The following is a 24971-nucleotide window of genomic DNA, read 5'->3' as shown; positions in this document are numbered from 1 at the left end:
CACATAACTGTAGGGGAGTAAATGCATACATGCTCACTTAGACACACGCACAAACAAACACATTCACCTTCACCCAGCATCTACAAAAACAAGACACTTTCATACACGTGTATTTGTGTTTGTGTTGTAGGGCCAGGTGTGATGGCCAGGTTATTTTTGGACAGTGGTGTAGAGTAGCACACTAAAGCTGATGTCCAGGTAACCATAGCGCAGCTTAGAAAGTGAAATATGACCACATGCTTCAGTCCAGCACGTCACTCTCAATCTCTACCACACACCACACAGGTGACGGGTGACATGAAGAAACGATTAGAGGAAAAGAAGAAAGGTACAAATTAAGGTTAAAAATGTAAAAAGGATTTATTATGTCAGAGCGTTTGATGCATGTCAGCATTCTATTGAAATTCCTCATACTCTATCGGTTTAATATATACATTTTAGGAAAAGTTAGATTAAAATTTTAATATTTTAGTAACATTTTAGAATAGGGAACATGTACTATTAACTAAGAGTTTTCTCTGCTGCATATTAATAGTTTGTAAGGTAGTTGTTAGGTTTAGGTCTGATCAAGGGATCTAAAATATGGTTATGCAGAATAAGGAATTAATATGTGCTTTATAAGTACTAATAAACAGCCAATATGCTATGCATGCTAATAAGCAACTAGTTAGTAGTGGGAATTGGTCCTTAAAATAAAGTGTTACCGTGTGTTCTATTAGAATATTTTAAAAGTAATGTATTCCTTTGATAAAAGCTGAATTTTCAGCAACCATTAATCCAGTCTTTAGTGTCAGATGGTCCTTCAGAAATCATTTAATATGCTAATATGGTTATATTATTAATTATTGAAAACATTATTTTTTCCCCAAATTCCGTTTGATTTTCTTCCAAATGCCATTTTTTCTGTTTTCAATTTGGAATAACTTTTTTTTTTCATTAAAATTTTTCTCAGTTTTAAGGTTAAATAAAAACATATTAAACTTATTCAATTTATTTTTACCAAATGCTGTATTTTATATTAATTTTCTGGATTTGAATAATCAAACACATCTCTACTTAATTGATTTTTATTTCAAAAATGTATAATTAATTTATTATTATTTTATTTATTTTTCAGAAATATTGTGCTATTTGTGTCAGAAAAATTGTGTACATTTTTTTTCTGGTAAATTAATTCTTGTAAATATTCCTTAAAAAATAATGTTTTAATAATTATTTCATTATTACTGGTAGTACTATCATGACATTACGTAATCTCTATCACAGTTTCTTCAAGTTAAACCGAACTTTTATTTTGACAGGTTGCTGTGAAGACCTTCTGTTTGTATATTGTATATAGACAATTATTTTGCTCAAAACAAATGTTAAAATTCTCAGAGCTGTTCTAGAGATTATGTTTATGTATTCATGTACTCCTATATTGATGCAGCAAAGGCTGAAAACACGGCAAGCATCACTCAGACTTCAGTATGTGTGTAGTAAACGCAAGAACCATTCATTGCAGAACATGCAAGATTCATATTTAAATTGTATTTTTACGGCTTAATATTCACAGACACTTTTCCGCAGTTTCTGCATAGGGCCCTATGCTTAATATTTTAGTGTTTTTTTTTCAGGATACTTTAATGAATCGAAAGTTCAAAAGAACAGGGTTAATTTAGAAATCTGTGAACATTTGGATATATCTATTTTGTAACATTATAAATCTCTTTGTTACTTTTGAACAATTAAATGTCTTCTTAAATCTTACTGACCTCTGCTCTCAGTTCATTTATCTTCATTTTTGTACTATCTGTTTCTCTCTTTTTCCCTTTTTTTGCATTTGACAGACTTTTCTTTTGCTGCTTTGCAAGTATTCACATTTCCTTTAGTTAATAGCACTGTAAACAAAAACTGTAGAAATTACAGTATTACTGGCAGCTGGTTGCCAGTAACTTACTGTAGATTTAAATGTATGCTATTTACTGGCAACAGTTTGTTCAAAGTTAATTGAACATTAAACATTAACAAGTTTTTATCTTTACAGAATAAAACTAAAATAACAGCCTCATGCAAAGCATTCTGGGAACCAAAATCTGAAGGAAAAAAACTGAAAAAGGTTGATGAAGGTTTCTGGTTCCCAGAATGCTTTGCATTAGGTTGTTATTTTATAGTTTTATTCTGTAAAGACAAAGACTTGTTAATGTTTAATGTTCATTTAACTTTGAACAAACTGTTGCCAGTAAATAACATAAATTAAAAATCTACAGTAAGTTACTGGGAACCAGCTGCAGAACTACAGCAAATTTTTTACAGTGAGTTTATAAATCATTTACTTATTTAAAGCTGAAAGCATGCTGTGTGTTTATGTCTTTCTTTCATTCATTTTAACGTTGCCACCGCTGCCAGTCTAGTTGTAGTATTTGTCTCCTGGATCCATTAGGATGGAGTGGGCCAGGCATGACTAATGAACCACTGATAAGACCTGGGGTTTAGATTAGCACTGAGATGGCCTCACACACACACTCGCTCACATTGTTATTCACGTGGTATCCGTATAGTGCCTCATTCATAAAATACAAGCAGAAGTTCTGTATAAATCATTTGCAAATCCATTCATATGTTAACTCCTGCATTATATAACAAAAATACATATACTGTATATATTATGATTAATTTAGCATGCTTTGTATGAAATAACACAACACTTTTTTTCTCTTTGTCAATCTTCCAAACTCAAGAGGAGAGCCATTCTGGTCGCCATATCTGGACATGGCTCCTCCTCTACTCTTCCACCTTCTCCTCCTTCTCCTCCTTTCTCCACAGGTATGTGCAGGTGGAAGTGTTCATGGAAACAGCAACAGTAGCGCTGATGGCCCCAAAAGATCCTGTTTTGAGAAAGTCAAATGTCAACCAGGGATTCTACTTCCTGTGTGGCTGCCACATGACCCCCCACTGGCAATGCAGGGAGTAAGAGCAGTGATCTACTTTGCATTTCTTCTCTACATGTTCCTGGGTGTGTCCATCATCGCTGATCGCTTCATGGCTGCCATTGAAGTCATCACCTCACAGGTACACAGCAGCACAGAATTATATATTATAAATACTGCCATTCAAAAGTTTGGGATTGTCATTTTTTTATGCTCATCAAAGCTGCATTTTTTTGATAAAAAAACACTAATATTGTGAGATATTATTTCAATGTAATATAACTTTTTTTATGTGAATATATTTCCTGTGATGCAAAGCTGAATTTTCAGCATCATTACTCCATTCTTCCGTGTCACAGGATCTTACAGAAATCATTATAATATGCTGATTTATTATCAATGTTGAAAACAGTTGTGCTGCTTAATATTTTGTTGGAACCTTTTTTAAGGATTCTTTAATAAATAAAAAGTTAAAAAGAATGTTTATTTAAAATGGAAATCTTTTGTAACAATATAATCTACCATTTAAAAGTAATTAATGCTTTCATTCACTAAGGTTGTGTTAAATTGATAAAAAGTGATAGCAAAGATTTCTATTTTGAATAAATGCTGTTCTTTTTTTTATTATATTCATCAAAACATCAAAGGTTCCCAAAAAATATGAAGCAGCACAACTGTTTCCATCATTGATAGTAAAAGTAATAAATCAGCATATTAGAATGATTTCTGAAGGATCATGTGACATTAAATACTGAAGTAATAGCTGATTAAAATGTGTAATAAATAATATTTGAAAATATATTAAAATAGAAAACCACTATATTAAACTGTAAAATATTTCACAATATTACTTTTTTCTGTATTTTTGATCAAGTAAATGCAGTCTTGATGAGCATAAGAGGTTTCTTTAAAAAACTGATCCCAAAATTCTGAACAGCAGTATATGTGATTATGTACTTCCATTAAGATAAAAATGACTTATGGGGTAATATCATATTGGTGGAATTTAATTTAATGATGTTGATGTTATATGCTTGATGTGTCATTTAGGAGAAGGAGGTGACTGTGACAGGTGCAAATGGAGAAAAGACAGTAATGACAGTAAGAATCTGGAATGAAACTGTCTCCAACCTCACTCTGATGGCTCTGGGTTCATCAGCCCCTGAGATCCTGCTGTCAGTAATAGAGGTAGGCCTAGTTTTTTTTCTTCTTCAGGTTAATTATCAAACAGTAGTGTACATCTTTTATAGAATGTTTCGAGCCATGGCTCTTCAGAAATCCTAAAAAAACTTTTTTTATTATTACTATGTTGAAAACAGCTGAGTAGAATTTTTTTTCAGGTTTCTTTAATGAATTGAAAGTTCAGAAGAACAGCATTTATCTGAAATAGAAATTTTTGTACCATTATAAATGTCTTTATCATCACTTTTGATCAATTTGAAGCATCCTTGCTAAATGAAAGTTTTAATTTGGACACATGCTAGTGTTGTTCTCTGATCTGATGTCTGTGTGTGACAGGTGTGTGGACATGGTTTTGAGTCGGGAGAACTGGGTCCCGGCACTATAGTCGGCAGTGCTGCATTTAACATGTTTGTGATAATTGGAGTGTGTGTGTGGGTGATACCTGATGGAGAGGTGAGGAAGATTAAACACCTCAGAGTCTTCTTCATTACTGCGACCTGGAGCATCTTCGCCTATATCTGGCTCTACCTCATCCTGGCAGTCATAAGCCCTGGCATTGTACAGGTGTGTGTTTGTGTGTGTGTGTAAGCAGAACATGTTTGCATAATGTGGATGTCAGGGTAAATGTCTTTGCTAATTTAACTTCTTTTATTGTGTGTGTGAGAGGTCTGGGAGGCTTTGGTCACCCTTTTCTTCTTCCCTGTGTGTGTCCTAATGGCTTGGATCGCCGACCGACGCCTACTCTTTTACAAGTACTTGCACAAGCGCTACCGTGCCGATAAACGTCATGGAATTATTGTGGAGATGGAGGGTGAGCTAGCACCCAGAGGAATTGATGCCATCATGGGAGAAAAATACCAAAACAGCACCACTACCGTCAATATGGAGAAAACCAAAGAACCAGAACAGGACAGAGAGGAGGTGAGAGAGCAAAATTAAAACAGAGGGGAAAAAAAACTTAGTAACACAACTGTTTTCAACATTACTAATAAGAAGAAATGTTTCTGCAGCACCAAATTAACCTTTTTGGAATGATTTTTTAAAGATCATGTAACACTGAAGACTAGTAATAATGTAGTAATAATGCTGAAAATTTATTTTGCAACACAGTAATAACTCAAAATACCTATGTTTTTTTTTTTGTTTATGGATGCTCAAATCTGTCAAACTTTGCTTTTATCATGTCTGAAAATTTGCTGTTCATAAGTGAGGAAAAGCAAGAAATTGACTGAAAAGCACCGGAAAAAGTGACTTGTAAACCTCCGTCTGTGGTCAGGAGGAGAGTCGGATAATACTTGTGTGTGCGAATGGTTAAGAAAAGATAATAATATGTTAAGATATTAATAAAGAAATATATAAATAGATATTCACTAGGGCTGCACGATTTGGAGAAAAAATCTAATTGCGATTTTTCTGATCAAAATTTCGATTTGCGATTTAAAATGCGATTTACTACTATTTCATAAAAGAGCAACAGGTTTGATATGGTGGTTTTAACAGCACCAAAGAAAGACCAAGCATAATCACAAAGTATGCTACACTGTTCTACTGTTTATTTAAAACCTCTTAAACATTGTTGCCTTTTTTAAAATAAAGTTGTCAGTTATCATGACAAATTAAGAAAATAACTACAGTATCTTAAATAAAATTAAATTAACAATTAAAATTATATAATAAAATATTATTAAAATCTTTTATAATAAAAAAAAAAAAAAATATATATATATATATATATATATATATATATATATATATATATATATATATATATTTATAATAAAATATAAATAAAATTTTAAACTTTTAGGAATCCAAACACACTGTAAACAATTTTACATCAGTAAAACACTGATGATAACCTACATTAAGAGACACTTTGTTGGGAAGTTGAGCCGCTGCTCCCGCTCATCTTTTCCAAATGGCGTTAACGTTATTTGCTCAGTAGCTACATGCAGTAGAGACCTGCACTCCTACGGGAGTATATAGCGGGACCCGAGGCAACCGACTGCGGCGCGGGACAAAACTTGATGGGCGAGTGCGGCTGTTCGGGACGCGGGAAAATAAAATGATTTGCGAGACCCCCGCAAAATAGAAATATCTAAAAAGCAAAATATTGTTATTCATCTATTGCACAAAAGCAGCAAGAACAACTAGTATACAACTTACAGCTATGATTAGTAAGCACAAGGATAGGCAGTCATCATCAGAGGTGTTTAAGTTAGAATCCACTCACTGCTCAAACATTCTTGCACAGTGCTGAATATTGCGTACTCGCGAATTAAAACACACGAAGTGTAGACATTGTGAAAGATTCATTGTGCATAATATTCATTGTGTTAGAGCTTTATGAGATCGCATATGAACTGAGATGTCAACTTTAGCTTTGTTTGCTTGCATTCTGTTATGGATACACACAGTAGCTCATGCTTGCTCTTCTGTTAAGAATAACAGTGGTTTGTGAATGTTGATGCTTAGCCTATATAACAAATATTTTATCAGGAGCGTTTATGCTGGGGTTTTGTGAAATTACGAGATGTTACAAAACTGTTTCATGTAAATTTAATTGATGTACTGAAAAAAAACTATATAGGTTACTTTTATGCGGGCAGGAGCGGGACAAAACATCAATGTCGAGGCGGGAACTGAACGAGATAAACATATTTCTGCGGATGCGGGACTGAAAAATCCGTCCCGTGCATGTCACGTGAGATAAGGGAGGTCTGGGTCCAAATGTAGGGAAAGGATTTTTTAATGAGACAAATAACAAAATAAACAAACAAAAGGCCAACACGGCACAACTTAAACATAAACTCAAATACTAAATAACAAAACCAGAGCCAGGATACAGGAACGTAGAGCAGACGGAGAGTTGACAGAAGACATAAGACAATGCAGACCTGAAAACGGAATGAAGAGTGAGTGTTCTTATACAGAGTCCAGATAGTGAACAGCTGTGTGTGAATCAGTGGTAATGACAAAACAGACGTGATGAATCAGAGTGCAGTGCAAACAGCGACCTCAGGTGGCTGGGGGAAAACCCACAGCCCCGATCATGACAGTACCCCCTCTCTAGGGAACGGCTACCAGACGTTCCCAAAACAAAATTTCTGGAGGGAGGAGGAACGGTGGAAGGTGCATAAGGGGGAGGGATGGCGGGCCAGGCCCGTGCAGCGGAGGGACGTGAGCGGACACCGCCGCCAGAGGAACGTGAGCTGGCCTCGCCGCAAGTGGAACGTGAGCTGGCCTCGCCGCCAGTGGAACGTGAGCTGGCCTCGCCGCCAGTGGAACGTGAGCTGGCCTAGCTGCCAGAGCAACGTCAGCGGACGCCGCCAGAGGAACGTCAGAGGTCACCGCCGCGTCCGGAACAGAGAGAGCGGTCACCGCCGCGTCAGGAGCAGAGAGAGCGGTCAACGCCGCGTCAGGAGCAGAGAGAGCGGTCAACGCCGCGTCAGGAGCAGAGAGAGCGGTCAACGCCGCGTCAGGAGCAGAGAGAGCGGTCAACGCCGCGTCAGGAGCAGAGAGAGCGGTCACCGCCGCGTCAGGAGCAGAGAGAGCGGTCACCGCCGCGTCAGGAGCAGAGAGAGCGGTCACCGCCGCGTCCGGAACAGAGAGAGCGGTCACCGCCGCGTCCGGAACAGAGAGAGCGGTCAACGCCGCGTCAGGAGCAGAGAGAGCGGTCAACGCCGCGTCCGGAACAGAGAGAGCGGTCACCGCCGCGTCAGGAACAGAGAGAGCGGTCAACGCCGCGTCAGGAGCAGAGAGAGCGGTCAACGCCGCGTCCGGAACAGAGAGAGCGGTCACCGCCGCGTCAGGAGCAGAGAGAGCGGTCACTGCCGCGTCCGGAACAGAGAGAGCGGTCACCGCCGCGTCAGGAGCAGAGAGAGCGGTCACCGCCGCGTCCGTAGCAGAGAGCGCGGTCACCGCCGCGTCCGGAACAGAGAGTGCGGTCACCGCCGCGTCCGGAACAGAGAGAGCGGTCACCGCCGCGTCCGGAACAGAGAGAGCGGTCACCGCCGCGTCCGGAACAGAGAGAGCGGTCACCGCCGCGTCCGGAACAGAGAGTGCGGTCACCGCCGCGTCCGGAACAGAGAGAGCGGTCACCGCCGCGTCCGGCACAGAGAGAGCGGTCACCGCCGCGTCAGGAGCAGAGAGAGCGGTCACCGCCGCGTCCGGAACAGAGAGAGCGGTCACCGCCGCGTCAGGAGCAGAGAGAGCGGTCACCGCCGCGTCCGGAACAGAGAGAGCGGTCACCGCCGCGTCAGGAGCAGAGAGAGCGGTCACCGCCGCGTCCGGAACAGAGAGAGCGGTCACCGCCGCGTCAGGAGCAGAGAGAGCGGTCAACGCCGCGTCAGGAGCAGAGAGAGCGGTCACCGCCGCGTCCGGAACAGAGAGAGCGGTCACCGCCGCGTCAGGAGCAGAGAGAGCGGTCACCGCCACGTCCGGAACAGAGAGAGCGGTCACCGCCGCCGCCGCGTCCGGAACAGAGAGCGCGGTCACCGCCGCCGCGTCCGGAACAGAGAGCGCGGTCACCGCCACGTCCGGAACAGAGAGCGCGGTCACCGCCACGTCCGGAACAGAGAGCGCGGTCACCGCCGCATCCGGAACAGAGACAGTGGACGCCGCCTCCGCCGCCCAACGAGCGAAAATGGCCGTCATCCACTCGGGCTCAGTCGGCTCAACGACCGCCTCCGCCGCCCAACGAGCGCAAATGGCCGCCGTCTCTTTGGACAACGTCACCTTCTCCCTGAAGGGCAAAAAAGAAATCCTCCCTGCTGGACCCACTGATGCTGGCTGCATTCTGTCACGTGAGATAAGGGAGGTCTGGGTCCAAATGCAGGGAAAGGATTTTTTAATGAGACAAATAACAAAATAAACAAACAAAAGGCCAACACGGCACAACTTAAACATAAACTCAAATACTAAATAACAAAACCAGAGCCAGGATACAGGAACGTAGAGCAGACGGAGAGTTGACAGAAGACATAAGACAATGCAGACCTGAAAACGGAATGAAGAGTGAGTGTTCTTATACAGAGTCCAGATAGTGAACAGCTGTGTGTGAATCAGTGGTAATGACAAAACAGACGTGATGAATCAGAGTGCAGTGCAAACAGCGACCTCAGGTGGCTGGGGGAAAACCCACAGCCCCGATCATGACAGTGCATGTCTCTACATGCAGTGTTAAAATGCCCCCTATTGGTTAAACTCTGCATCAAACGTAATATAAGCATGAAGACATAATATGCACATGAAGTGACCTGTCAAAAACAACTTATATGCTTGTTACCACATTTGATAATCAATCGAAATAATCGCAGCTCTTGCGATTTGAAAATCGCACCCTTTCAAATCGCGATTTCGGTTTAAAAACGATTAATCGTGCAGCCCTAATATTCACTCAATGCTAAATGCCACACAAAGACACAATGTACTGTATATTTGTAGTTTCGAGAGCTTCATTGATTATAATGGAACATTGTGAGATTGCAATAAACTGAAGTGAGTAACATCTTTTTAGTGACCATATGGAAGCGCTATTTGCTAGCTTTCTACGCTATAATCAGTTAGGAATTTGAATAAAAGTTTTGCTTTACGTGCGTGACTGAAAAAGCAGAGCGGATGAGATGGAGGAAAGTCTGTACTACACTGGTTTAAGCACTATTACAACAAGAGAAAGGTATAAAAAGAAAATCACAACATATGTTGGATGTGATCCTTATGTTATGAAGAAGAGTGATTTTTCAACTAAATAAAAAAAGTTGCCTGCCATCGAGGCGGTGGATATAAGCTAAGGAACTAAGCCTGGTTGCAAACAAACTATTTCAAAAGCGATTCCCACATATATATGAAGGATGCAGTATATATGTCAGTCCTGGAACTACTGCTGTAATAGATTTTTGGCTCTTGGCCCTGTTATCTGCACGTAAAGTGAAACTTTTTTCAAATTCTGAACCGATTATAGCCTAAAAAGCGAGTAAATAGCGCTTCCATATAAGCTCAAAAAAGCTGTCACTGAATTCAGTTTATCACAATCTCAACAAGGTTCCATTGTAATCAACTGCAAATATCTTATTTACATCGTGTCTACATGTGGCATTTAGCATTGTTGAATTCTCACTGTCTCACCCTGTATCTATTTATATATATCTTTATATCTAAATATTATTATTTCTTTTATTAACCATTCGCACACACAAGCATTATCCGACTCTCCTACTGACTGCAGACGCAGGTTTATAAGCCACTTTTCCCTGTGTTTTTCCTCCTTATGAACAGCAATTTTTCATACACGACACAAATTGAAATTTCTCGGTTTGACAGATTTCCATAAACTGAAAACACAAGCATTTTGAGTTTCTGCTAGTGATTCCTATAGAGAAAAATCACTTTTAGTGATCAAATTTAGTATAGTAGTAATAGTAGTCCTAGTCATATTCAGTTAAGGTCAAAAGTTTACACCCCCCCTTTCAGAATCTGCAAAATGTTAATTATTTGAGCAAAATAATATGGATCATACAAAATGCATGTTATTTTTTATTTAGTACTGACCTGAATAAGGTATTTCACATAAAATATTTTTACATATAGTCAACAAGTTTTTATTTATTTTATTTTATTTATTTAGTTTAGTATTTATGAAAATGTTCAAAATTTACATCCCCTTGATTCTTAATACTGTGTTGTTACCTGAATGATCCAAAACTGTTTTTTTGTTGTTGTTTTGTTTTGTTTTGTTTTGTTTATTGATAGTTGTTCTTGAGTCCCTTGTTTGTCCTGAAAAATTAAACTGCCTGCCATTCTTAAGAAAAATCCTTCTGGTCCCACAAATTCTTTGGTTTTTCAGCATGTTTGTGTATTTGAACGCTTTCCAATGATGACTGTATGATTTTGAGATCCATCTTTTCACACTGACTATCACTAACTATCAACTATCACTAAACAAGGTAAAGTAAGAACCCAGTATTAAGAATCAAGCATATGTAAACGTTTGAACGAGGTCATTTTTATAAATTCAACTATTATTTTCTCTTGTGGACTACATGTAAACATCTTTTATGTGAAATATCTTATTCAGGTCAGTACTAAATAAACAATAACATGCATTTTGTATGATCCCTCTTATTTTGGTAAAATAATTAACAATTTGCAGATTCTGAAAGGGTTGACCTCAATGGTAGTTAGTGTACAGTCAGTCTGTAATTATTACAAAATAAACAGGCTGATACAAACTTAAACCCCCTTCCAGAGTTTGCTTTACAATAATGACAGACTGAATGTCATCTCTTACATATATACATATACATTGAAATGAAAAATGTTTGGAGATTACCATGACTGCCTGTGGTTGTAGGTGATCCGCATGCTTAAGGAACTGAGAGAGAAGCATCCAGATAAAGACCTGGACCAGCTGATTGAGATGGCAAACTACACCACCATGCAGAAACAACATAAGAGCCGGGCCTTTTACCGGGTACAGGCAACGCGCATGATGATCGGTGCTGGGAACGTACTGAAGAAACATGCAGCAGCTGAACAGGCAAAACGCTCAGCTGGAGATTCAGCTGAGGATGATCTAGCCACATGTTCTCACATCGCTTTTGAGCAGGCACAGTATCAGTGCAGTGAGAACTGTGGGAGTGTCAGTCTGTGGGTCTGCTTACAGGGGGGAACCGGCACCAGAACCTTCCACGTCGATTACAGGACAGAGAATGGGTCAGCCAGTTCTGGGGCAGATTATGAGTATTGTGAGGGAACAATTGTATTTCCACCAGGAGAGACACGCAAAGAAATAAAGGTGAGAGAAATCCGCATAATAAAATCGTTTCTAAAATCTCATGTGACCCAGAAGACTGGAGTAATGATGCTAAAAATTCAGATTTGACATCACAGGAATAAATTACATTTTAAAATAGAAAACAGTTAAAGTTAAAAATTGAATAATATTTTACAATGTTTCTGTCTTGACTGTATTTTTGATCAAATACATGCAGCCTTGATGAAGATTCAAAATCATTAAAAAATGTTTGAATAGTAGTGTATATTTTTGAGCTGAATATGACTTAATTGTCCTAATATGCATGTGCGTATGTTTTACAGGTGGGAATTATTGATGATGATGTGTTTGAGGAAGACGAACACTTCTTTGTGCGTCTCTCTAACCTGCGGGAAGGTGAGGGCGGGACCAACACTGACGGTGCCCGACTGGTTGAACCCTTCGTAACCACTGTAACTATTTTGGATGATGACCATGCGGGAGTGTTTGCGTTTAGTCAGCGGGAGCTCTGCGTGGGTGAATGTTCAGGTGTGGTGGAGGTACCGGTGAATCGGACGTCAGGTGTGCGCGGGACTGTGATGATTCCATATCACACAGAGGACGGTTCTGCGCGACAGGGCGTTGACTATGAGCATACACAAGGAGAGCTAGAGTTTACCAATGAGCAAACAAGGTAAAAATTCACCTAATTTTTAATCTCAAACCTTACCCTTTACACACAGAATATAATCATATTCTCCTTACTTATAAGCATATTCTTGCCAAATTCACATAAAATTTTAATTCATTTAAAATTTAGGTAATTATATCCACCTTATTTTTCACGTAAGAGTGGGCTTGGCCATTTGTACATTTTACGGGTTTGGCTCCCGGGCTCATCAAGCTGTAACAGCTCATTTTGCTGCTTGAAATTGCAAGTCAGTGTGTCTTACCGTGTTATTTTAATGTATCATTTTAATTATGAACACCCTGGTTTGTAGTGCAAACAGTTTTACCTTTTACTGCATGTTGTTATTCTTCTCGTTATTACCCTATAGTTGATAACGAACTAGAAGTCTTGTCTATAGGCGTACTTCCACGTTGAGAAATAAGGTGGATATATGTAAAAAATGTAGTGTATATGCTCTTTAATGCATGAGTGCATGTGTGTTATATTGATTGTGGAGTATTTTGGTAAGTATCTCAATAAGCAATCTTGACAGTAGCTCTTAAAACCTCTAATTATGGGCCATTGTGGACCATTACAACCCATTAATATATGTGACCCTAGACCACAAAACCAATCTTAAGTACTACGGGTATATTTGTAGCAATAGCCAAAAATACATTGAATGGGTCAAAATTATTGATTTTGCTTTTATGCCACTTTTATAAGCCACTTTTCCCTCTTTGTGTTTTTCCTCCTTATGAACAGCAATTTTTCATACACGACACAAATTGAAATTTCTCGGTTTGACAGATTTCCATAAACAACTGAAAACACAAGCATTTTGAGTTTCTGCTAGTGATTCCTATAGAGAAAAATCACTTTTAGTGATCAAATTTAGTATAGTAGTAATAGTAGTCCTAGTCATATTTAGTGAAGGTCAAAAGTTTACACCCCCCTTTCAGAATCTGCAAAATATTAATTATTTGAGCAAAATAATATGGATCAAAAAATCATTAGGATATTAAGAAAAGATCATGTTCCATGAAAATATTTAGTACATTTCCTACAGTAAATATATCAAAACATAATTTTCGATCAGTAACATGCATGGCTAAGAACTTAATTTGGACAAATTAAAAGCTGATTTTCTCAATATTAAGATTTGTTGCACCCTTATATTTCAGATTTTCAAATGGTTGTATCCCAGCCAAATATTGTCCTATCCTAACAAACCATACTTTAATGGAAAGCCTTTTTACTCAGCAAAAATCGACCCTTCTGACTGGTTTTGTGGTCCAGGGTCACATATGCAGTGCATTTATGTGTTATAAGGTATTATAAATTAACATACACTAACATTAAAAAGGTTTTGTGTACACATTTTTTTGTTTTTAAAACTATCTTATGCACACCCAAGACTGCATATATTTGACATGCAGTATTATTACAGATTATATATCATATGTCATGTTTTAGAATCTATGATTTAATGACATTTTTCAAAACGCACAGTAAATATGATGAAAGACTTTAGTTAAAAAAAAAGCAATACAAAAAGCAAAACCTCATTATACATAAACACTCAGCATACAAACATCCTCTATATGCCGTCATTTTCCATTTGCACCACTAGAGGTCTCTTCAACCCCAGAACTAGTAATAAAGTATCACTTGCACATGCCAATTTTTGACACCTTTACTGCTGTTTTTGTAAAATCCCTGCCTAATAATTTCATACCCCAACATGTTTATGTCCCTCATCGTTTCTATGTTCTCTAGTCATCTGTGTGGACTGCTGTGGTTTTGAACTTTGGACTGTTGGTTTGCCATGTGCTCTGATGAATGCTACTTAGGCTACTGTCAGTCTCAGTAAGCTAATAATGGCTTTTGAGCAGCAAATGTTTTTTTAGTTAAAAGTATATTTTAACCCAGGGCTTATCCGGGGCTGAAAAGGTTACACTGACACAGCGTAATTTCACCTCTCTGTATTCTCAGAAAAAGTTTTGGTTCTTCAGTTGTTTATTTGGAGATATTTATAGTGACAACACTATATTATAAATGAGATCTTGTATTTTAAAAGTACAAGTATTTTGATTAACAATTTGGCACAAATTGACATTAATACTTAAAATGTAATTTAAATTTGATCCCACTTTTGACTGGATTTTATTTAGTAGGTTTAATTTATTAATTGAGAATGTGAAATTTGATGAGGTGAAATCTGTGCTGTCATGTGTACAGTGACGCTTCAGAGAGCACATGACAAACAACGGCCAAAAATCATGCCACACACACATTATGGAAACTGAATAAATGTATCTTTATTGTTAAAACCAACAACATAAATCTTAAATGCTCAGTGCAGCAGTGGTTTGTGGAGAAGAGAGCATGTACACAGCCAAACACTCGTCTCAGTTTGTCTGCGTGTGGGTTAATTATTTATGCATTGTGTGTTAAAGTATTCATGCAGGCCCAACTCTGATGTGATTTAAATGCTGAGGTCTCCTTTAATATTTCAGAGGTAAAACCAAGAGGAAATGATTATTTTGTCCTTTGCTCCTTGTGTGGGTGTGTGTCCGCAGTAAGACACTACAGGTGCGCATCATTAACATGCAGGAATATGAGAAGCGAGAAAATTTCTACATCGTCCTTGAAGAACCCAAATGGCTCAAGAGAGGCATTTCGGGTATGTGTGTTACTATTCTTTTGAATCATCACAAATCTTACAGTATTTAATTTTTTCTCTATGTAAGAGATTTCTATGAATGTTTGCATATACTTTCAATTGTTAAGGCTATTAAGATTCCAATAGCCTCCTACTCACCTCTCTCTCTCTTACACACACACACACACACACACACACACACACACACACACATTTCTATGACCAGTGTCCAGTTTCAGATCAATAACAACGGCACAACAGGGGGACAAACTAGACATGCGTCACTCACAGTAACTAGATCCAATTCACCTACACACACACTTCAGCCTCACGTTTGTGTGTGTGTGTGTGTAATATGAGCTCATGTGTGCGAAAAAAAAGTGAATGTTAAAACGAGAATTAACACCAGGTTCATTAGTGAGCAAATCAGCCACTTGGAACCTCTTTCATTAATCTAACGATTGACCAAGCACTGTTGTAGGTAAGTGCAGATAAATAGATAGATAGATAGATAGATAGATAGATAGGTAGATAAACAGTTTATTTTAAATTGTACTACTATTTTACAATATTACTGTTTTACTGTATTTTTGATCAAATTAAATGTAGCCTTGATTAGACAGATCTTTCAAAAACGTTAACATTTTTTATTATAGTGTACATACAGTTTATCATTATTCAGTTGACTGATTCATTCATTTTCTACTTGCATGCTGCATATAGATCTGCTTTTGAATCAGGGTAAGATGATTCTACTAATTTTGTCTCTTTACATGTAAAGAATTGTTAAACCTCACATGTGAACATATTATTAATATTAATATAAATATTTATTCTTTCCTCTTCCTCTTGTTTTCCCCAGCCACCCCTGGTCCAGCAGTTGAGGAGGCCAGACGTATAGCAGAGAAAGGAAAGCCCATTCTGGGAGAACACAGCAAGTTAGAGGTTATTATTGAGGAGAGCATGGCCTTTAAGGTACACACACACACTATATGTATGCATACAGGAACAAACTGAGTGCCAAAATTAGTCTCATTCGGGCAGAAACCGTATAAGCTGTGATTCCTTCCCTCTCATAGGTCCGACAGGGAATGGCCCCAAATGGCGTATTAGATGCGGTAGTAGAGCACTTCAGTGTGCCTCAGTGTGAAGTGTGTGTTAGGATTGCCCTATACTTCAACCTTTAAACACTCTCTGACTAAATCACACCTAAATGCATGAAGATTGTAGAAGATTGCATTTAAATCTGATTTCCTCATCACAAATCTCAACTTTCTGTTTTAATTTGTTTATTAAAAGAGAAGTTCATGTCGAAAATAAAAATGTCCTGATTATTTACTCACCCCTATGTCATCCAAGATGTTCATGTCTTTCTTTCTTTAGTCGCAAAGAAATTAAGGTTTTTGAGGAAGACATTTCAGGATTTTTCTTCATATAGCGGACTTCAATGGTGGTCAGCAAGTTGACATTCCAAATTGGAGATTTAATGCAGCTTCAAAGGGCTCTAGCCAAAGAATAAGGGTGTTATCTAGTGAAACAATCTGCTATTTTGTAGGGAAAAAAGTTGTTGTGCACTAGTTCTGCGATGCGCATCTTCACACATTACGTAATCACATTGAAAAAGTCATGCATGGTTAGTTCTTCATCTGTGTACTTCAGTTAAAAAAAGGTAGGGTAGGGCGATAAACTCTATTTTATTTTTAGCTCCAAATTCAAAATCTTTTTACATTGATGTTTTACCTTTTGTTTTTACCTTTGTAAAGGGCGTTTGACTTTCTTTGCATGTTTGCTCTGTACACACATCAGGCATGCATGATTATGTAACGCTTGAGGTCGAGCTAGTGCAAGATGAGCATTTGTGGTTAAAAAGTATAACAATTTGTATTTTTCTTAGAAAATAACTTTTGCTAGATAAGACCCTTATTCCTCGGGTGGGATCGTGTAGACCCCTTGAAGCTGCTTTAAAACTGCAATTTGAATCTTTAACCCGCTGGCCACCATTGAAGTCCACTATTTGGAGAAAAATCCTGGAATGTTTTCCTCAAAAACCTTCATTTCTTTTTGACTGTAGAAAGAAAGACAAGAACATCTTGGATGACATGATGGGGGTGAGTAAATTATCAGGAAAGTTTCATTCTGGAAGTAAACTTCTCCTTTAATTGAAAGCTTTAAAACTAAAGCTTTATACACAACCTACAGTGTTCTATGATTTTTCCATGAAACAAAACGTTCATTTGCAGAAACAAGAACTGAGCATGAACAGTTCTTTAGTGCAAATTATTCATCGTTACTGTCCATATTACAAAAAAAAGTGTGCCAACATCTACAGAGCAATTGAACAGTTTCATTGATTGCTGTTTATTGAATATATTTCTCAGTCACTGAGCTCCACTATGGTGTACATATGTGTTTAGAATACAGTAGATCGCCTATTGAAGGATACTAATCTTGCGGAAGTAATTGGCACACACTCATGGAGAGAACAGTTCATGGAGGCGGTAACAGTCAGTGCAGGTAGAATCAAATCATTTCAGTGTTTTTGTGTGTTTCTATATATTTGATTATGCTGATTATTTGGGGTCATGGTCATGTTTTATTTTTACCTTTCTCTTTTTCTCTCATTCCTTTCAGGAGAAGGTGATGAGGAAGGAGGAGAGCCTCAGCAACCGTCTTGCTGTGATTATTTCATGCACGCAGTTACGGTGTTCTGGAAGATTCTGTTTGCATTCGTTCCGCCCACAGAATACTGGAACGGCTGGGCCTGCTTTATTGTGTCGATTATGGTCATTGGGATGCTAACCGCCGTCATTGGAGATTTGGCATCTCATTTCGGCTGCACGGTGGGCCTCCGTGACACAGTCACTGCTGTAGTGTTCGTTGCCTTAGGAACCTCCATACCAGGTAAATCTGTCATAGCTTGTGTGCATGATTATGTGAAACCAATGCACCCAACCATCATTTCTCCCTTTCCTCTTTTTAGATACATTTGCAAGTAAGGTTGCTGCTAAACAGGATCAGTATGCTGATGCTTCGGTTGGAAACGTGACCGGTAGCAACGCAGTTAATGTTTTCCTCGGGATTGGCGTGGCCTGGTCCATTTCATCCATTTACTGGGAAGTCAAAGGTCAGGTTTTTCACGTAGATCCTGGCTCGCTTGCATTCTCTGTCACACTCTTCACTATCTTCGCCTTCATCAACATCGGTGTGCTGATGCTACGGCGGCGGCCGTCGGTTGGCGGAGAGCTGGGTGGGCCCAAAGTGCTGAAGGTTCTGACTTCACTATTTTTCCTGAGTTTGTGGCTTCTCTACATCACATTCTCCAGCCTAGAGGCCTACTGTCACATCACCGGCTTCTAAGGATGGAAAAGAAAGACAAAACAACCAGACTCAAACACTTAAACTAATGGCATTCAGATGAAATGAGTTATGTGAGAACAGAGGTATGACAGAAATGCTGTATAAAGTAGATATCACATTCTCTATAAACAAACATAACTGAAACGAAAGTCTGTGTGAGAGTGTGAGAGAGCAAGTGGCCGTCTTTAACTGTTGTTCAGCTTTGGTTTCGAAGCACGTTTGAGGTATTATGAACTTTTGGCACCACCAGATCCTCAGTGGCATGGAGGACTTTTAAAACACACAAGATGTAGCACTTTTTTGACAGAACTGTGATGTCATTTTATATGCTTGTGACTCATGACCAGTAATTGATGTTCCTGTGAAGAGATGCTAGGCCTCTCTCTGAGAGAAAAGGTGCTTATGGCTCTCCATAGAAATGACCAAAAAACTCTAACAAGTGAAACTGAACTACTTTTGCCAGTTTCACTTAAGCATGTCAGGCATTATGGGACCTACCTTGTAAAGCTGATAAAAGTAAGAATGTATGTGATAATTGTCATTATCATAATTCACATTAACACATTTATTTTAATAATGAGTCTATGTTGTAGGCTGTCACTTCATCAATTCACTCAAATGTATAATTTCAGCGTTTAAATAAAAAGTCAAATCATTGATAAATTGAAATGTTAGTTCTTGTGCTCTTGTTGTTCTGATTGAAACATGATGATTTTAGAAATGAAAAATTAAATTACAGTTACAGTTATTTTGGCATAATGTAGTAATGATCCCAGCACCACTTTACCAACCCTGTTAAAAAAATACTGCATATGCTGGTTAGGTATGCTTTGAAGCATTGCAGCTGGTTTAACTTAGTTGGTCGTGAGCTGGTTTAACCTCATCCTGAGCTGGTTATTAGCTGTTTTAACTGGTCAGCTCAACTCAATATTGTAATGCATTACTTTTAAAAGTAACTTTCCCCAACTAGCTCCTGCTCAGGACCAGCTCAAGACCAACTCAAACCAGCTGCCATGCTTCAAAACATACCTAACCAGCATATGCTGTTTTTTTTCAATAGGGAAGGACCATTCTTTGAATCGTTCTTGTTCACTTAATTCCTTACTCCTTATTTTCCTAGTTTTTCCTTCATTAAAGCCTATCCCTTTCTCCTATTTACATACAGTAAACAGCAACCGTATACACTCTGTGGAATTTTCGAGGTGCATAAAAGCTTTAGTTACTTTTCCAGGGAGGGGCATAAGAATTATGAATTATAAGTGTTGTAAAATTAAAACTAACTACTCACAATAATGTGGAGATTATATTAAAACTCCAAAGTGTGACAATAAAGAAAAGTGATAGATTATCTTTATTGTTTTTTGTGAGTGAGACGCTCAGCGTTGGGGGTATTGCATTACAAGTAATGTGAGTTATGTAATCAGATTACTAGTAAAGTATGCATTACTTTTGAATTTAAAAAATATATATATCTTGAGTTATCCCATGTTGAGAGAAACTGGAAGTGCAGAGGCACTCTGTAAACATGTTACTGTAATCCTAGACTAAATGTAAACATGTCATCTCACTTGCAAAGAACAAACAAATCTAATTCACAGATTGCACAAAATGAATAAAAACAGTGAAATATAAACTCAAAATATGACGCAAACCTGCAATGTTTAAATATGTTAAGATACACAAATCCTTCATGTATTTATTTCCCTTTTTATTAACCAACATTTGTGCTTCATTTTTTATTGCTGAAGAGTGTAAACTTTCTTCACGTTTTTCTGACATAAATTACTTTTCCTTTAGCCTGAGACTTAATTATTTTTTTCAGGGCTTTTACATTTGCTAAAAACATACCTTTTTATATTAAAAACAAACAATACCTGTCCAGATGTAAAAAGCAACGCAAAAGTAACACTAAGTAAATTAACTAAGTAACGTGATTAGTTACTTTTTAGGGTGTAACGCAATACTGTAATGCTTACTTTTAAAAGTAACTTTCCCCAACACTGGAGACGCGTTTTCAAGTGAAAAATTCAATATAACCTGCTTGAATCAATGAGTGAATGAATCTTTCTAGTGAACTGATTCAGAATATGCGAGCTACTGGAATGAATGAAAGCGCGCCTTTAGTTTGAGTTACATCAGTGAGAGCCAATCACGTTCAAGCATTTAAGACACCGCCCCTTCGTAGAATTGAGAGAAGTCGACAAGGCCGCGCTTGCTAGCCGGTGACGGGTGATACTTCCGGGCCAAGATCGTGAGGAGCATGAGATAAGAGAGTAGGTGAGAGCTTTATTTTGATTTGATTGCTTACGTTTTTATTCCGGTCGCGGTTCGGCGTTTTCCAGATTTGTATCTGCTTGTATTCACTCGCTGTTTGTCCTGTCGGCGAAGGTTTCGTTGAAGCACCTTTAATCAACCGGAAGAAGAAGACGTCCACGCGCCCTCACACGGAACCGAGGACGTCGAGTCACACAGTAAGTCCGCGTGCAACTGACGGTGTTGTTTATTGTGTATTGTCCAAAGCCTTCTCTCTTCTCTTGCGTTTATAAGCCTTGTACGAGAGCTTGGGGTTTTACTGGTTGTGTTAGTTAATGGACCGTTGTGTTTCGGTAGGCGTATCGTTTGATTCAAAAACGTGCCAAACAAAGAGCGGCCTGCATTTCTGGCGCACTTGTTAATGGCGTTAATCTTGTTTATTAGCTAACAATCAAACCACTTGCTATGTTCTCCTCCATATCATGCTTATAACCACTCGTACTATTGTCTGGTGTGGGTTTGGTTGTTTGAGTCTTGTTAACTTGGCTATTTATGTTGATAAACATGATTGAGCAGTCAATCATGGCCGTAGTTCGGCAGTTGAAGCGACTGGTGTTAAGAGGAAAGCGAAACTAAAACATTATGCACGAGGAAATGCATACGTTTATTCTTTCTAGCAGTGTTCTAATAGATTTCACATCTCAAGTTTTGACTGATTTGGAGGCATAACGTGAAAAGGGAACAGCTGCGATGTTTTTAACACATGCCGGGTTATGCTAGGTTACATACTCGACCACCATACTTCGCGCTAGTTGATCAATGATATAACATTACACATGATGTTGTAATATTTATACTATAAGAAACCCTATTTTACGACAGGGCTGTTAAACCTCGACAGAGCCAGGGACCTTACAGTAATCTTGGGTACACTGCAACTAGAATAATGCCCTAAAATTCGCCCAAAAATAAAAGCTGTCATTTACCTACCCTCCTGTTTTTCCAAACCTGTGTGACTTGCTTTCGCAGAACTCAAAATATATTATGTTGTTAACCAGGTTTGATAGCCATTGCCTTTCATTGTGTAGAAAAAAAACATTTTTCAAAATATAATTTGTGTTTTGTGGAATATATATACATATTTGAGTTTTCATGAAGGTGAATGAATGGAATAAAATATTTTCATTTTGGATTGATTATTGCTTTAACAGGTTGTTAGTTATTTTATAATTAGAAGTTAAGTTTTTATAGCACTGACCTTTAGAAATCCCTATGGTTAAACTGATTTCTAATTTTTTTTTTTTCTTTTTCTTCTCAATGTGACCCTGGACCACAAAACCAGTCATAAGTAGCTTGGGTATATTTGTAGCAATAGCTAACAATACATTGTTTGGGTCAGAATGATCAATTTATCTTTTATGCCAAAAATCATTAGGATATCAAGTAAAGATCATGTTCCATGAAAATATTTTGTAGATTTCCTACTGTAATTATTATCACAACTTTTTTTTTTTTTTTTTTTTTTTTTTTTTTTTTTTTAATAGTAATATGCATTGCTAAAAACTTACACGACTTTAAAGGTGATTTCCCCTTTTTATTGTTTATTTTTGCACATTTGTATCCTATCCTAACAAGTCATGCATCAATGGAAAACTTATTTATTCAGTATAATGTAAAAAATAAAATGACCCTTATGACTGGTTTTGTGGTCCAGGGTCACGTATGCATTAATTTGAGTGTCATTTAAATTTGTGGAATCAGTTGTTAAGCATCAACATTACCAGGTTTCATAGGTTAGTTCACAATTCTGTCATTAATTACTTGCCCTCATGCCCCTCCAAACTTGTAAGACCCTCATTCATCTTCTGGAACATGAAGATATTTTTGATGAAATCCGAGAGCTTTCTGACCCTGCATAGATGGCAAGGGTTCTTCCACATTCAAGGTCCAGAAATGTTAAGAAATCTTTAAAATAGTCCATGTGACATCAGTGGTTTAAACAATTTTATTAAGCTACGAGAATACTTTTTGTGCGCAAAGGAAACAAAAATAACTTTCTTCAATTTATTCAAAGCTGATGCATCATGGTACTCTGTGTAATAGTGGAGGACTGTCTCGGGAGAGGGGAAATTGTTGAATAAAGTTTAAACCACTGATGTCACTTACTGTCTTTCTAGACCTTGAATTGTTTCCGTGCAGGGTCAAATAGCTCTGGGATTTCATCAAAAATCTTTAATTTGTGTTCTGAAGATGAACGATAGTCTTACGGTTTGGAACAACATGAGCGTGAGTAATTAATGGCAGAATTTTTTTTTTTTTTTTTTTTTGGGTCAACTAACCCTTTAACATTAAGTTCTGACAGTCTTTCGAAATGATTCAAATGGGCCCCAATTAATTTAATACCTTTTGTCCACACTACAGGTACAAGATGTCCTACTCATCTCGGAGTTCCTCTCGTGCTACTGACTGTAAGGTCTATGTCGGTGACCTTGGCAATGGTGCGGCCAAAGGTGAGCTGGAACGAGCTTTCAGTTACTACGGACCGTTACGGAGCGTGTGGGTCGCCCGGAACCCTCCAGGTTTCGCCTTCGTAGAGTATGAGGATGCCAGAGATGCTGAAGATGCCGTAAAGGGGATGGATGGAAAGTGAGTCAACTTGAGTTCTACCTGCCTACATTTGCCATGATGCTACTGCAGCACATTTAACCCCCTGACCTCTTCAGGGAGCTCAGACCCGCAGGGGTGAGTGTCGGCGGTTTACCACTGTTCTTTTTCCGCTCACAAAGGCCCCAACTTATGTGGTATTGTCCTGGATACAGATTAATTGTAAATTGTTTCAGTTCAGTTGTTTTTCTTAATGTATCTAAAGTTAGCCTACATCTAGGTGAAGTGTGTGGGTCTGAAAAAAAAACAAAACAAGGATATATCGGGGGGGGCGGGTCTGGGATTCATCAACAGCTGGTTCACACATATGAGTGCACCTTTGTTTGACACAAAGAAACAAATAACCTTCTTATCTGTAATATCCTAGGGTGCTTTGTGGAGCCCGTGTGAGAGTTGAGATGTCTAATGGTATGTCCAGAAAGTCCCGTTATGGCCGTCCCAGTCGCAGACAGTTTGACCCTAATGACCGCTGTTACCAGTGTGGGGAATGTGGTCATTATGCCTACGACTGTTATCGGTTCAGCAAGCGGCGTAGTCGACGCAGCAGGTACTTTAATCAGCCTTTTTATTTTTATTGCGTTGCTACCTGACTCTGTTTTATTGCTAATCTTTCATTTTGTTTTTGCTCCTTATTAGATCAGGATCTCGCTCTCGGTCCAGATCTCGTGGTCGGCGCTACCGCTCTCGTAGCCGTAGTAATGAAAGGCAAGTGCTCTCACTGCTCCAGCTGTGTTCAGAAATATTTACAGTCTAAATGCATCAATCTGATTTTGTTGTGCGTGTGGTTGTTTTTTTCCTCCGCTCCTTGTCAGGAGGTACCGTTCACCTTCATACTCAAAACGCAGAAGCAGGTAAGCAGTGTTATCAGTCCTCCGTCCTCTTTCTACCAAAGATATGTAGGGCCTTTCTAAATGTCTAGGCTTTTTCTTAAACTTCATCTTTGTGTTCTAGGTCAGGCTCTCAGGCCCGCTCTAGATCCAGAACCCCTGTGCGGCGCTCACGTTCACCTGTGCGCAGGTCGAAAAGCCCTGTCCGAAGGTCCAGATCCAGAACGCCTGTCCGTAGAGACAGGTACTTATTTTACACATGCTGATTTCCGTTTTACATACGTGAAATGAGATGTACTAGTGTTGTAATTGTTTTTTTGTAGTCGCTCCCGTTCACGATCTGGTTCCAGACAGAGGGACCGTAGTGTGTCCAGATCTCGCTCTCGGTCTCGTTCGGTCAGTCACAAGAAAGACAGGTAAATGATGATTTACACAAAATAGCATGTTTCAGTTGTGTTGTTCTTGTAGAGAATGAGCAGATGCTTATACTTTGTATGTCTTAGTCATTCCAGGTCTGCCAGCCCAAGGAGAAGTCCAACACCGGATGCTGACTGATCTGAATACTGATGCTTCACCCCCATTCCCCACCTTTGCCTCAGGGCTAAAATACATTTTATCTCCCCATGATTTAAATACTGGTTCTACTGTAGCTACAAAGCTATTTCTTTTCTTCTCCCTCCCCACATTTTAA

At 38.7% G+C, this 24971-nt stretch overlaps 2 protein-coding genes across 8 annotated transcripts; both read left to right on the top strand.

Moving 5' to 3' along the window:
• The first annotated feature begins 2751 nt into the window (after positions 1-2751).
• slc8a2a (solute carrier family 8 member 2a) lies at positions 2752-18931 on the top strand. Of its 6 annotated transcripts, XM_073839805.1 has the most exons (12): positions 2926-3051; positions 3960-4097; positions 4428-4655; positions 4758-5012; positions 11443-11886; positions 12189-12538; positions 15097-15200; positions 15903-15920; positions 16042-16154; positions 17594-17693; positions 17811-18080; positions 18160-18931. In XM_073839805.1, exons 1-12 carry the CDS (start codon positions 2941-2943, stop codon positions 18534-18536), a joined length of 2508 nt encoding a protein of 835 aa, XP_073695906.1. In that variant the 5' UTR covers positions 2926-2940; the 3' UTR covers positions 18537-18931. The 6 variants fall into 6 exon arrangements, with proteins under 6 accessions (XP_073695904.1, XP_073695906.1, XP_073695910.1 ...); XM_073839803.1 differs by lacking the exon at positions 15903-15920 and having other exon boundaries at positions 2752-3051; XM_073839809.1 differs by lacking the exon at positions 15903-15920 and having other exon boundaries at positions 15097-15206; positions 16057-16154.
• Positions 18932-20746: 1815 nt separating this feature from the next.
• Positions 20747-24971, top strand: srsf7a (serine and arginine rich splicing factor 7a). 2 transcript variants are annotated; one of them, XM_073840553.1, is made up of 9 exons: positions 20747-20813; positions 20925-21007; positions 23211-23435; positions 23821-24000; positions 24090-24158; positions 24266-24304; positions 24405-24524; positions 24604-24696; positions 24784-24971. In XM_073840553.1, the coding sequence occupies exons 3-9, from the start codon at positions 23218-23220 to the stop codon at positions 24833-24835; spliced, it is 771 nt and encodes a 256-aa protein (XP_073696654.1). In that variant the 5' UTR covers positions 20747-20813; positions 20925-21007; positions 23211-23217; the 3' UTR covers positions 24836-24971. The 2 variants fall into 2 exon arrangements, with proteins under 2 accessions (XP_073696654.1, XP_073696655.1); XM_073840554.1 differs by having other exon boundaries at positions 20763-20809.

Source organism: Garra rufa, chromosome 5 (genome assembly GCF_049309525.1).
Source record: "Garra rufa chromosome 5, GarRuf1.0, whole genome shotgun sequence".
NCBI lineage: Eukaryota > Metazoa > Chordata > Actinopteri > Cypriniformes > Cyprinidae > Garra > Garra rufa.
Note: the sequence above shows the minus strand (reverse complement) of the source record. Positions and strands in the feature narration are given on the sequence as shown.